General features: G+C 36.9%; 1 protein-coding gene across 1 annotated transcript in view; it reads left to right on the forward strand.

Annotated features, from left to right (window-relative positions):
- RIMS2 (regulating synaptic membrane exocytosis 2) overlaps positions 1-14,122 on the forward strand; it is a gene marked incomplete at both ends in the record, with an annotated part of 276,924 nt that overhangs the window by 59,154 nt on the left and 203,648 nt on the right. The window contains 1 exon segment of the mRNA XM_083359700.1: positions 12,767-13,029. Coding sequence (XP_083215826.1) covers positions 12,767-13,029 — 263 coding nt within the window.

Raw genomic sequence — 14,122 nt, forward strand, 5'->3', positions numbered from 1 at the left:
CACTGCTCTATCTGGGTGAAGTTGGTTGAACTTCGTTGTAAGCCGGTGAACCCATCTCAGCTCCAATGGACTGCGACCCGTCGCGGTGCAGGGGGTTGTGTGTTGGCACAGTAAGAAATTCACCAGGCACTGATTCCAGTCCCCCGTGGTTATCTGCTTGAGCAACTCCTTTGTTGTCCTGATCATCTGTTCTGCCTGGCCTTTGGAGGTGGGGTGGAAAGGAATGTATGTAGCATGCTGGATCATGTTGGCATTTAGGAAAGCCTGAAACTCTTCTGCTGTGAATTGTGCCCCGTTGTTGAACACAATCACATCTGGTGTGCATGGTGAACAGTCAGCGCAACTCATGGATTATTCTGGTCATAGCCATTGATGAGACCGATACCACTTCCAGCTACTTTGAGTCTTCTTTTTAGGTCGGTGTAGGTGACCATTTCTATGGTGGCCGGGGTTATTAGGTTTTCTGCAATGTCAAATGTGTCTTGCCCACAGACACATAGTAAAGTTGCCACCTTCAACCCATCATCTCTCATCTGATTTACGCGGAGATAATTGTCCACTCGGGAGATGTATGCACTCCATTGTTCGGGGTGGGTTATGTCAAACTCTTGAATTCTTCCCAATTTGGCCATTCTTGGGAGGTCACGTGTGCGGGTCTTGTTTGTGCTGCTGCGGTTGGAGCTTTGCTGATCCTAGGAGTCCTGGGGACAGATCCTCAGGTCTGTTGTGCCTCGAGTGTGTCTTACTGCTGGGCAGGTGGGGAGCAGGTCCCACCAGGGCTCGTAGCCTGGTCTCTCACCAGTCTGTTGATCAGCAGCAGCTTGACATAGCAGCAGCCTGACATAGCATTGCTTTATTGTAACAGTAACAGAACTGTCTGAGCGACAGGTAATGGCTGGTACTTATACACTTAATTCCTCAGATGTTCACCCAATTACCTGCCTGGAATCTCCCACCCAAATACAAATGTTCCTGCCAAAACAGTTGGGACTAACTTTTAGGGTCCCCTGAGGGCTAGCCTCGGCTTGGCAGGAAATGCCCACTTAGCTTCTTCACAATAGGCAGGGGTCAATGGCTTGCATATTTACAGGATAGTACATAACACAGTCCATCTACATTTATTTTCCTTTCATGTTTCCATTGTTGGCATTTCTGACTCAGTCACAACCAGTACACCTACTTTTCATGTTATATCAATTTCAAATTGGACTTGATCATAAAGAATGTGATGGAATGTGCACCTGGAGGAGGATGGGGAGGGTGTTGGCAAGAGCACAGTGGTTTCCTAGGGAGGAGGCAGAACATTCCAGAGAAAAGCCCAAAATAAGAAACTGTAGTCCTGAACTGGATGAAAGAGGAAGAAAGAGATTCAGGGTAGCTACACTCATCAATGTGATGAACGTGACCACCCAGATCTTATCAATAACCTTTTTGGTAGCTATATGCTAAGAAAGAATAGGTTCATTTGTCTAATGTAGCACAAATGGAACTTATAATTTTATGTGTTGCCTCATTGATCTTACAGGTCATTGGTGTCATATAAAATTAATGGGTTTTTTTTAAGTTAACAAGGCATTCACTGATTACAAAGCAAGGAGTAAATATAGCAAAAGAGAAAAAAGTAATTTATAGCTCCATTATACTGTGAATCATATATGATTCATACAAAGACTGATTCTGTTTCTAGTACTCCTCATAGATCCAGATAATGATTCTGAAGTGATTTTATTTAAATCCTTACAATTAATTCCCAAAGGAATTGGACTAGATAGAATTCCATACCTCAAGCCAAGTAAGCAGAATTGCATTATCAAAGTTGGAAGGAATCATGAAGGTAGTCCCAATTTTGTTGTTAATGTATAACTTTCAAGATGTATAAAATTACAAAACTCTTGCTAGATAGCTGATAAGTCTCTGTTTAAGTACTTCTGGAAATAAGAAAGTACTGTCTCCTGAGTTTTCTCTTCTGACAAACTGATCATATAATTAATCTTTCAGAATGTACTATATACTCCACCTTCCCCTGAGCTCTCAGAGCAGAGACACAGATGTTACATTACATCATGTCTCCTTACACAAAATTTTATATAACTTTCACCCCCCTCCTCTTGGAGGTTGCTAGAAATTTCTCTACTTTTATATAGTCTACATCTGTGTAGTGTTTTCAGTTATAATGGCCTCTATTATGTAGCATTATTAACATTATTTGTTACATTTAATTTAGTTTTGTGGTTCAAGATGTAGTTCTAGCCTGGCTTTGTAGAACAACATAGGATAAGTTGACTGTTCTTTTTGGCAGGACTCATAATTCTCTTTATTCGAGGATAAAAATATCTTGTTTCATCTACTTTTATTATTCTATGCACTCTTTGTAGACACACTACCATTATCCTTGAAATATGATGCTTGGAAAGAACTAGAAAGTTATTGATCATTGAAATAACTACAAGGAATGATATAATTGTATAAAATTAAAAGTACTGAATCTATATTTTGGTAGTTAAAATTAGTGGCATTGGTCCCTGGTTATACTTTATAATAAACTTTGTTTCTGCTATATATCTTTCCAAAAAGTAACAGTTGATAAGTAGAATAAGGAGTAGTTCATGTCAAAAGAGGCATTGTTCAGTCAATAATATTTTATTGGCAAGGAACGGATTTATAATCTCAAATAAGTGCAATTCTGTGGAGTACTACTTCTGCTTATCTATTTTATTTATTTGATTGAAAGGTTTCATTCAGCAACCTTCCAAGGTTATGACAATGCTGAATGAGGGAGACATACAACTTTGAATTGCATTAAAAGAATATTGACAAGGCAATTCATGTGCAAAGTTATAACATGCACACATAGTACGTTCATAGCTGCCTGATTTCCTCCTCCCACAGTGTTCCCACACCATCAGCATCTTCTAGATGCTCTTCAAGGGTAATTCCTCATAGAGCACACTGCAGTAATCCAGTTGGGAGGTGAGTGATCTTGAGTAGAACTTTCAATTTAATAAAGGACTTACCTGGCATATAAAATAAGTTGTGTAAAGTTTTGGCCATGCCTGCCACTTGTTCCTTGAACCAAAGCTAGAAAAGGAAGATTAGAAACAGGAGAAAAATTATTCAATGCCATCAGGTCATATAAAGGGAGCAGACAGTCTCCTTCTTTAGAGCCAGTGGAACTAGATGAAATGAGGGACAAACAAATCAAATAGAAAGTGAATAAACTATCACCTCTTTCAGAGAAAAGTTCACCGGTCAGGACCTAGTTGCATGACATTTCTTCAAAAACCTTAGCTAGCTAGGAGGGACATGGGTCCAATGTATAGATCAGGGGTAGGCAACCTCGGCTCTTTTATGACTCATGGACTTCAACTCCCAGAATTCCTGAGCCAGCTATTTGAAGTCCATGAGTCATAAAAGAGCCGAGGTTGCCTACCCCTGGTATAGATAGCTAAGCTTATGGTTCCCAGTACCCTACTTCTTCAGGAGAATTTTCTGTTCACTTTCTTCTTAACGATACAAAAAAGATGCTGAGGCTCTAGAAAGAGTGCAGAGAAGAACAACAAAAATGTTAAGGGGTCTGGAGGCTAAATCTTACAATGAATAGCTTAGGGAGCTAGGTATGTTTAGCCTAAAAAAGAGAAGTCTTAGGGGAGACATGATAGCTATCTTACAATACTTGAGATACTTTCACTAGGAAGAGGGGGTCAATTTATTTTCCATAACACCTGAGGTCTGGGCAAGATGCAATCAGTGGAAGATCATTAGAGGAAGATCCAACCTGGAAAAAGGAAGAATTTTCTGACAGTAAGAATGATTAATCAATGGAACAACTTGCGTCTCAGAGCTGTGGGTGCTCCATGGCTCGAGGTTTTCAAGAAAAGATTGGACAACCATTTTCCAGGATGGTATAAGGACTCCTGCCTTGGGCAGGAGCTTGGACTAGAAGACCTCCAAGATCCCTTCCAGCCCTGATTCTGTGATTATTCTGTTTGCATTGTAACATGACTAATTCTATCATACTACAGCATGCATTTCAATAATGTATAAGTAGATAACCACAAACCTGCCAGAATTTAATAGCAATTCTATTTTTTTTACCCACAAAGTTCAGGTCTCACACAAATTAACAATAATTACATAAACAAAGTATAATGCTAATCACACATTGTTATTATTAATTTATGTGGGGGGTTGAATCATCAATAACTGAAGTAAAACATTTGAGGTCAGACAAGCCCATTGTCAAAATGCTGTGCAGTTCTCCTCAGAGTCCAAGGCTGAAAACCAGATGACCAAGTCTGTTATCATGAAAAGATCTTTAATCTGAAGCTAACATAAGCATGACTGGGTTCCTAAATTCCTAGTTCATCTTAGTTATTATAAGTACCTTTTTCATATGTAGTAAAGCAACTTATTTGAACTGCATTCTTGAATCTTCCTTTGTTAAGTTCATGACTGCATATTTGAATGCTGAAGAGAGATTCATTGCTATGCCAAAGTAAAGCTGTCACAATTTGTAACTTTGGATAATTTTAGGCCATACACTTGGAATATTTTTTTTAATCCCATTTATATCCTGCCCTTCTCCGAAGACTCAGGGCGGCTTACAATCTAAAGCACAAATCAATGTGCTTAGCAATAGCCTTCATTCTATGTATATGTTGTTTTTAACAGAACAACTATTCTTTGAAAGATTCAGTACTGTTTCTGTCTGGGTTGCTTAAGCTCCAGAGTTTCAGAAACAGGTTTGAAATCTTTTCCAGACTGATAAGATATCAACTTTTAAAAAAAGTTTTATTAATTTTCTAATTTTACATCCATTATGAAGCAATGTGGTGATTGGATAATCAAAAGTCCAATAACAAAATCTTTTTATACATAAGTCAGCATAGATCAACAAAAATTCCCTCTCCAATTCCCTTAATCATAATTTCAAAATCAAATTAATACATTTCTGGTTGTGACTCAGTCAGTTAGAACAATTATCAATACATTTTCACAGATACTTATTCATGTCCTGTTTTTAAGTTTTATCTAATTTCACTACGGTGCTCCAAATTAGCCTATGTTATCTAAGAAACTTAATTTTCGGGTAACCCACATTTCCCCTATTTCATTATATAGTAGTTATCATATCTGAAATACATACATTGTTCATTTAAGTGCATTCTTGTTATATTTCAAAAACACATTCTATCTATCATCTTTGTAATTATCAATAATTATTAACAAGGTATCTTTTGTTGTGTCATTCCAAATTCTATAATATAATTCAAAGTTATGGTTTAGTAGCTAATTTTCATTCCCTTAAAAATCTAGGTCCTAAATATAAAATCAGTTTATATCTTTTAACAGTTCCCCTTAGCCCATTAAAAGCAATTGTAAGCAATCCCAACATTAAAAAACCCCATTTTTAAAATCTAACTCTAGGTTTCTTTTTGTGCCAGGCAGGCTTCCATAGCATTGCCTTTAACTTCTCAAATGTGTCTCCCTTTCTTCCTACACACGTTGTTTGAATCCAGGGAGACCATCCAGTTGTCAATTTTTCAAAGAGAGTGACCCCTTTATAGTCATTAAATTGTTGTTGTAATAAATCAGGTCTCCATGTTTGGCATAGTATAGTTGTCATTAATTCAGTCTGGTCTTCTTCTTCTTTCAGTCCCATCTGGCTTAAGTAAGAGGTCATGTCCGGAGTTATAGTTTTTGTTTGTTTGGTTAGATTCATAATGTACTGTATTTGAAGGCCTTTGGCATCCTCCATCTTAGTATTGCTTTCTTCAGCTTCTGTTTGTTGAATTGTAGATTTTATAGTTGAAATTGAAGTTTGGGCATTAAGGATCTCAGTAAATTGTTGTTCTTTAAAGTCCCCTATTTTGTTGTTGATTTCCTCCTCTTCTGTTAGTTTTTGGATTGTCAGTTCATCGATTGAAGGCAGAGTCACATTTAATGGGTTTGTCAGATTTGTCTTTAAGTCTGGCTTTCATTTGTTCAGTCATTGCCAAAATAGTATCAAGCATAAGTTTATAGTCAAGGGGTGGAATATAATCCTCCATTTCTTTGATGTTTACAGATAGGTCTTTAGTGGAGACTATTTTAATAAGAGTCAGTGAATGTCCACCTCCATTATTCCTAAAGGTTGTTTTTGGTGCCAGGTGTTCCCAATTCTTATCTTTAGAGATAATGTCAAGGACACATTTGTTACAGTCAGATCTCACAATAAAAAAAAGGTTTACTTGCTATACCAGGTTTCACCACAAGATGTCCTCAATAGCACGTAGAATCTTTTTCCAGACTAATATGAGGCTTTTATCCAATTAGTCCATTTTTAGCAATGAATAGGGTAGAAGGTCCCCATAGAGATAAGAACGTTTTGTTGTTGTGATGTTGTGTCCGACCCATCACGACCCCAGGGACAACGTTCCTCCAGGCCTTCCTGTCCTCTGCCATCTTCTGGAGTCCATTTAGGCTCACACCTACTGCTTCAGTGACTCCATCCTGCCACCTCATTTTCTGTCGTCCCCTTCTTCTTTTGCCCTCATGGACAGTACCAAAAGGAAAAAAGAATGTTTTAGTAGCCCAAAAATTCCAGAAGTACAAATAGGCTTGTTTAATTATTTAGCTTAGTCATTTGGTTTCTTTTGAGGCTTTAAGGTTTTAGTTCCCCAAGCAAGTAGTTGCCGATCTTTCAATAGAGGGGGAGAAGATTTTCAGAAGAGTTCCACAGGGAAGTAATTAGGGAAGTAAGAAAGGTAAGGTCTCATCCAAATCCTCCAGATTGCTTCGTTGTGCTTGATGGTGATTTTGGCTTTTGGCAGGGAGCGGCTTAGTGATTGGCCATGTTGATGGCTGATCTCTTCTTCTTCGGGCCAGAGGAGTTGCTCCGGATCAAACAGAGGGCTGCCGCCCTTCCACGATCACAAGGAGGGCCACCTCATGGTGGTCGCCCCTGCAGGGCGACTTTTGGCCCTTTTCAGGGTCCTCCAAGGAAGATAGATCGGGCGGCAGGTAGAGGCTTCTTCCTGCATGTTCGCTGGCGCCGTGTGCACAGACCGTAATTCAGATATCAATGGTTTTTTATGCATTATTTTCAGCAAGGCACAATATGCTTCTAGATTTGCTCACAAAACTGATCCTAGTTATCCTGATCCTTAAATGAATTGATTGAGAGCAATTATTTTTTCACGGTAGATCCTTGCATGTTGGATGATGCTACTTATGAAGCAAGTCCTCAGTCTATTATTGTATACCCAGATTCCATTTATAAATCAGTAGGACTCTGATGAAAGAAAGCATCAACCTAGAAACTGGGAGATTATAAGTTTGAGTTCTGTCTTGGGTACAAAGCCAGATGGGTGACCTTGGGCCAGGCACTTGCTCTCAACCCTAGAAAGGTGACAATGGCAAAGCACTTCTGAAAAACTTTGTCAAAAAAACAGCAAGGACTTGTCTAGGCATTCTTGGAAAATTGAACACAATTTAATGGGAAAAAAGGGATTCTGATAACACTAGTAAAGCTCTTTATAACATTCAATGACAAAGATAAGCAAAAATGCAGAAATCCAAAAGAAAGTGAACACTTTTCACAGAAATATATAGTGTCCCTTTATATCTAGTTGAAAAATAGGGTAATTGATTAAAAATAACTATAAAAATAATAACTATTTTTATTATGTAATAATAAAATAAAAAAATTTATTATGTAATTGTGTTATTTATGAATCGTTATGTAAATTTATAGTTGGTACAGAAGTGAACATTTTGGCATTTTTGTTTTTCTTTAAATATTTATACCATCAATTGGCACTATCCTTATATATTATGGCATATAGGCTTGAATATACTATAAAAACAAACAAATTTTTTTAATATAAAATAATGTAATTAAGTTAAAATTAAAATAATAACTAATACCAACTCTAGATAAAAGCTTCCTTTTCTTTATATCCAACCAGAATCTGCTTTTTTGTAACTTAAGACTGTATTTGTGTCCAATACGCTGCAGTCTTTTAGATGACAACCTTTCACATATAAAAGAAGGCTGTTGTAATGTTTCCTTCAGTTGTCTTTTCCCAAAATTAAATCTGCTTCAAAGGATGTACTTTAGTGAAGTCCATTTACAATAAAGTTGCTTTGAAGAATAGTCATATAGGTAGTTCTAATTGGGATTGGAAACCTGGTTGTAAGTCATTACAACTATAGGTAAAATCACTCACGTGAGCAGAAGTTAATCTTATGACTTTTTTCATGGCAGTCGTTAAGCAAACCCATTTATTTGAATGAACATTTTTTGCATGAAATTTGCAAAAAATGTCAAAAACCAGCAAAAACCCCCCCATACTAAAATCAGTGATGTGGTCACAGAATGCCACAATGAGTTGCACAGTCATATGACTGTGTGGTGTGTGTGATGTGACAGCCAGGAGTGCTCTACACAGGTCATAAACTACCTATTTTATTTCTATCATAACTTTGAAAGGTCAAAAATAACTGTTGTAAGTCAGGGACTCCTTTAGCCAGCTTTGACTTGATCAATAAATTACAATTTTTCAAGTATATTTTCTTTAAGAGAATTTTAAAAAGGGCTGGAATTTTAGATCAAGTTTTACGTTTCTACCCTATAAAAAGTAGGAGATTTCACACATTTTATTTTTGGCAAGGAATTAAAAGTTTCTCTATTAAGCAGAGATCTATGGTTAAATATATTACTAGATAATAACAGCTTATGCAATGTTTATTTCTAAGTAAGCATGCAGAGGATATTTTTTTAATCGTTAGATTATTTCAGAGTACAGCAATACCACTATTTAACACAAGATGGTGTCTTATCCTTTGCTATGAATAGTGAAGTTTCTCATAAGGGGAAAAAAAGACCTGTGTCAATGAAGATTGAGAGCCAGTTTGTTGTAGTGTTCAGGGTCAGCCCTAGGAAGGAGGCAATTGTAAACCACTTCTTAAAAATCTTGCCGAGAAAACTGCAGGGACTTGCCCAGGTAGATTACAAGAATAATCCATCTTCCACTTTTTAAAATTATTACATGTACAACATTTTAATGAGTTTTTATTCTAATACAAATAATACAATTAAATTTTAAGTGGTATATATGTAATAGGAAAATGTTGGGACATTCTAAAATGTTGTAATTTGAGAAAATTGTGAATAATTTATCCAATATCTAATTATTGTTATTGTGTAATTATTATTCTTAACAATGCTAATGATCATTATTAATATAATTAATTCATCCTATTTCCCACAAATTTGTCAAACATGATAGTAAATTATTGTATTTATTTAAGAAATATAATGATTTTAACAGTGGGATGCTGTATCAATATCTTTTCAAGCCATATTTATTTATATTGTTTTTTAGTGAACAAAGTATTTTTATTAACTTATATAGAAATATATTTAGTTAAGCCAGTGTAAATAATTAAAAGGCAACAATAGATGCAATAGATTCCTCTCATTTTACTTCTTCAACCAATTCCTCTCTTTGGGTAGGGATTAGGTTGAGGATATCAGATCTTCTACCTTCTGACAAATGAAATTGTCAGCAAAAGAAGATAAGAATTTGTTGGACCTCTGATTCTTGGGAGAATTTAAGCTGATATTAGGGTGCTTTCATGGCCAGTTCCGACTCTGTGAGGAAATCGACAGTGAGCAGTCATTTCTACAGTTCCCAGATAAACTGCTACCTGAGGAGCTGCAAACAGATGTGAGATAGTGCTAAATTATGAAACAACCTGACCTCAAAGTTCCAGTTGTCATAGCATCCCCATGGTCATGTAATTGCAATCCCAGGTTTTTGCCACCCAGGTAACGATTATGCAGTTGAAGCATCTCCCACAATTATGTGGTCGCCATTTGCAATGTTCTGGTTTCCTATAAGCAAAGTGCGATCATGTGTGGGAATGATATGTTCCAATATCTCAGGGCCTGCCACAAAGAAGAGGGAGTCAGGCTATTCTCCAAAGCACCTGAAGGCAGGACAAGAAGCAACGGATGGAAACTAGTCAAGGAGAGAAGCAACCTAGAACTAAGGAGAAACTTCCTGACAGAACAATTAACCAGTGGAACAACCTGCCTCCAGAAATGCCTCCAGAAGTGATGAATGCTCCAACACTGGAAGTTTTAAAGAAGAGACTGGACAGCCACTTGTCTGAAATAGTATAGGGCAGGGGTAGGCAACCTCGGCTCTTTTATGACTCATGGATTTATTTATTTATTAATTGAATTTCTATACTGCCCTTCTCCCGAAGGACTCAGGGCGGTGTACAGGGCAATAAAAGCATTACATACAAAAGTTAAAATAAAATAAAATTAATTAAGCCCTAACAATAAATAATTTAAAATACCCCAAACCCTTAAACCAGGCCGGCCTGTTCAAATAAATAGGTTTTCAGATCATGGCGGAAAGAGCAAAGGTCGGGAGCCATCCGGAGCTCAACCGGTAATTGATTCCAAAGGGCTGGCGCGCCCACAGAGAATGCTCTCTCCCTGGGGGCTGCAAGCCGACACTCTCTGACTGACGGCACCCTGAGGAGGTCCTCTCTGTGGGAGCGCACAGGACGAAGGGAAGATGACGCCGGCAGCAGGTGCTCCTGTAAGTAATCCGGACCCATGCCATTTAGGGCTTTAAAGGTAATCACCAGCACCTTGAATCTCACCCGGAGGGCAACTGGCTGGCTCAGGAATTCTGGGAGTTGAAGTCCATAAAAGAGCCGAGGTTGCCTACCCCTGGTATAGGGTTTCCTGCCTGAGCAGGGGATCGGACTAGATGACCTCCAAGGTCCCTTCCAACTTTGGATGATGATGATGATGATGATAGAATTAAAATTCTTTTCAGAAGCCGTATTAATATATATGGAAAATAGTTGTGCAATTAATGTTATTACTACAGTAGAAAACAGAACAGCTGAATGATTTGCTTATTTTCTTTATTCCTTTTTTGCTCTTTTTTTTTGGTAAATAGATCCTGTCAGCTATAACTGATTTTGGTCCTGCAACTTTACTGTCAGCTGAAATTGATGCTGATCTGCAGAGAATGAAGCTTGAGGCTATTTTTTCTTTTCCTGATGGCCTCTTGGCCTTCCTTCCCACTTTATCTACCCACTGCTTCCATTGCATATGATCCACCCCAAAGGATTATTCAGAGACCTTGGCCTGTTAATGGTTTATGAGGCACACTTGATTTAGCAATTAAAGGAACCTGTTCTCCAATATACTCTGCTTTTCTAGCTGCAAGTTTTTTAAAGATAAACTTTCCCAAGATTTTCAATGCCTCTCCCCCCCAAACATTTTAGATAGACTGTTTTTTTTTTACAGAAAATCCAAAGTGCTTCCCAACATCGTAAGATTCTGGTGTAACTATTATTCTAGTACAGAAATGAGGTGAAGCAATTGATATGAGGCCACAATGCCTGGAGCTAGGGCAACTGGAATGGCCTCAAAAATAATACCAGACAGACTAAATACAGCACTTCTCTTTGGCTGTTATGTAGTTTTATGTATTTTCCCTGAAGGTTACCTACAATTTCTATCTTTAAAACAACACATTACACACATCAAAATAGGAAAATAATAATTCTAGTGGGATTTTTTTAGTCTGGATCTGTTAGAAGTATATGTAAAGTGGAAGAACTGATATTATAAAATCAGATGTGTTCGCCTGGCAAGAACACTGGCTTTCATATTGAAGAAACTAGGCATTCTTATTGAAAATGGAGATATTAAATTGACTGTATTCTTCTGAAATCCGTTGTGATTTTATTAGTTTTTCAAGTTGTAGAAAAGTATTTTTCTGAGCAAACAAACATATTTCTGTGATGTCAAATTACAGTGGCACAGTAATATACCTAAAACTTCTTGAAAAGTTGAGGAAAGATAATCATTGGTTGTTAAGCTCTGAATCAACAAAGATAAACTATCCTATTTCTGATGGTGCTACCAACATTCCACTACCAAGCTTGGTGATTTCATACTTGTCTAGTATTATGTAATTTTGGGAGAAAATATATATATCAGTAAACAATGGCACAGTTATGGGCACTTACATGGTTTTCTATAAAAACAGCCTGTTGATAATATGTTGTAGAATTCAGGGTTGGGGTTTGGGCACTTAATGTAGCAGTCCCTTGCATAAAATAATGTTGTTATTAATAAAATATTATGTATATTGTGAATGTTTTCGTGTGTTACATTTCAGGATTTCTATAATCCAAGAGAATATGTTTTGTTAACTGCTGGGCAATAATGACTTTTTTTTTTGAAACCTGGGTTCTGGAGATACTACAGGAAACAGAATGCTCAGCTGGATAACTTCAGCTGACTTTTAAGATCTGATGGTTAAATAAAATGAATTTGTCTGTTTTAATTATGATAGTATAGTCAAAATTACTGATTTTAGAAATAATAAATATTTCTAAGATGTACAGAGTGTAATTTTAAGATTTAATTTTTTATCAAGGATTAAGTTCCATAAGATATGTGGTTTATTCTATTCTATTCTATTCTATAAATTTAATTTAATTAAATAAATAAATAAATATTAAGAAAAGAACCTATATGGACCTTGGACTTTATTTGTTAAATATAATTAAACAAGTTGTTAACCTTAAAAAACTGTTAAAATTGTATTAATTTGAAACATTGTCATTTAATGTTATTTTTAATGTTCTATAATCATTTATTACATTTCATTTTTAGTGTGAACTTGTCAGGATTACTTTTGAAAAACTGATCACAGTATTTTCTGCATATTATATGCAGGTAATGTGGGTGTGTAATTCATGCCGAAAGCAACAAGAAATCCTCACAAAATCTGGAGCATGGTTTTATAATAGTGGAACTAACACCCCACAGAAGTCTGATCAAGAGGTTTTTAGAGGACTGCAGAATGAAAAAGCACCTCAGGACAAAAAAACAAAGCTGCAAGAACAGTCAACCGTGGAACGAAGTAGATCTCAAGGGATTACAAGGCAAGAGTCCATAAATGGTTCAGGAGGAAAGGTGGTGGGTGACACAGCAGACAGGTAAGGAACCGACTTGGTTTATTTTTTAAAAAAACAAGAGTTTCTATCTTTTTAATATATTCTATTAGTAAGAATTTAAGGGTATATTTAACTACTTTCAGGAGTTGGCAGGTATGTTTTATTAATCAGTATGATGCTGTGAAGCAGGGGTTGGCAACCTTCTTCCACATAGGGGTGAGAGTGGATGTCTGAGAGTGGATGATGGACCACATTCATCTTTTCAACAAATAAATATATACAATAATAATAAAACATAATAAATTCTGAATTTTTATTTTATTTAAGTAATATTAAGTCTTAAGGACACAGCAATTGGCATAAGGCTGGATGTTGATTGTTGCTCAAAAGCAAGAGGAGAGTACTGTATATCAGGGACAAGTCTTAGCCACTACCACTCCTTCCCCCCCTCTTTCTGCCTCCTTATGGCTGCAGCCCTATTCTCTCCCTCCATTTTCCAAGCAGGTCCAATGTCCTGGTCTTACCTGCATGCCACACTCACTGCAACCGAGGGATATGGGGCACCAGAGATTGTGAGGGAGAAATCAGGTGGGTTGGCTGCAACAGTAGTAAATGTAGTTTATTGTTATTACTAGAAATTTATGTCTTTTGATTTGGCAAGTTCCAACTTGCCACTCTAGGTAAGCCTATTCCTCAGCAATGATAACCCAGCCACCCTAATTCGTAATCTGGTAACTTTACGATGGCAATTCGGAAATAAACCTCCTTTTGGTTATCAATAATGAACACTTGCAAAAACAGAACTTTTATTATACACATTAGAAAACTACATTATGTTACTTTTTGACATAAAAATGAGGTAAAATGAGGACCCAGATTGTTGGGGGCAATTAAGCTGACTTTGTAATAATGCTGCTTGGGGTGTGTGTGAAAGCCCTAATAAGCAGGCATATACATAGAATGAAGCTACTGCTAAGCTTGTAAGCCGCCCTGAGTCTTCGGAGAAGGGCGGGATATAAATGGAATTAAAAATAAAATAAAATAATCACCATTCAAATTGAGGCACTTGTCATAATGTCTTACAAGGTTTGAAATTCCTTAGTAGTAGTCGCTTGGCACCAAATCTAGGGTATGG

Source organism: Vipera ursinii (genome assembly GCF_947247035.1).
Source record: "Vipera ursinii genome assembly, chromosome: 3".
Taxonomy (NCBI): Eukaryota; Metazoa; Chordata; class Lepidosauria; order Squamata; family Viperidae; genus Vipera; species Vipera ursinii.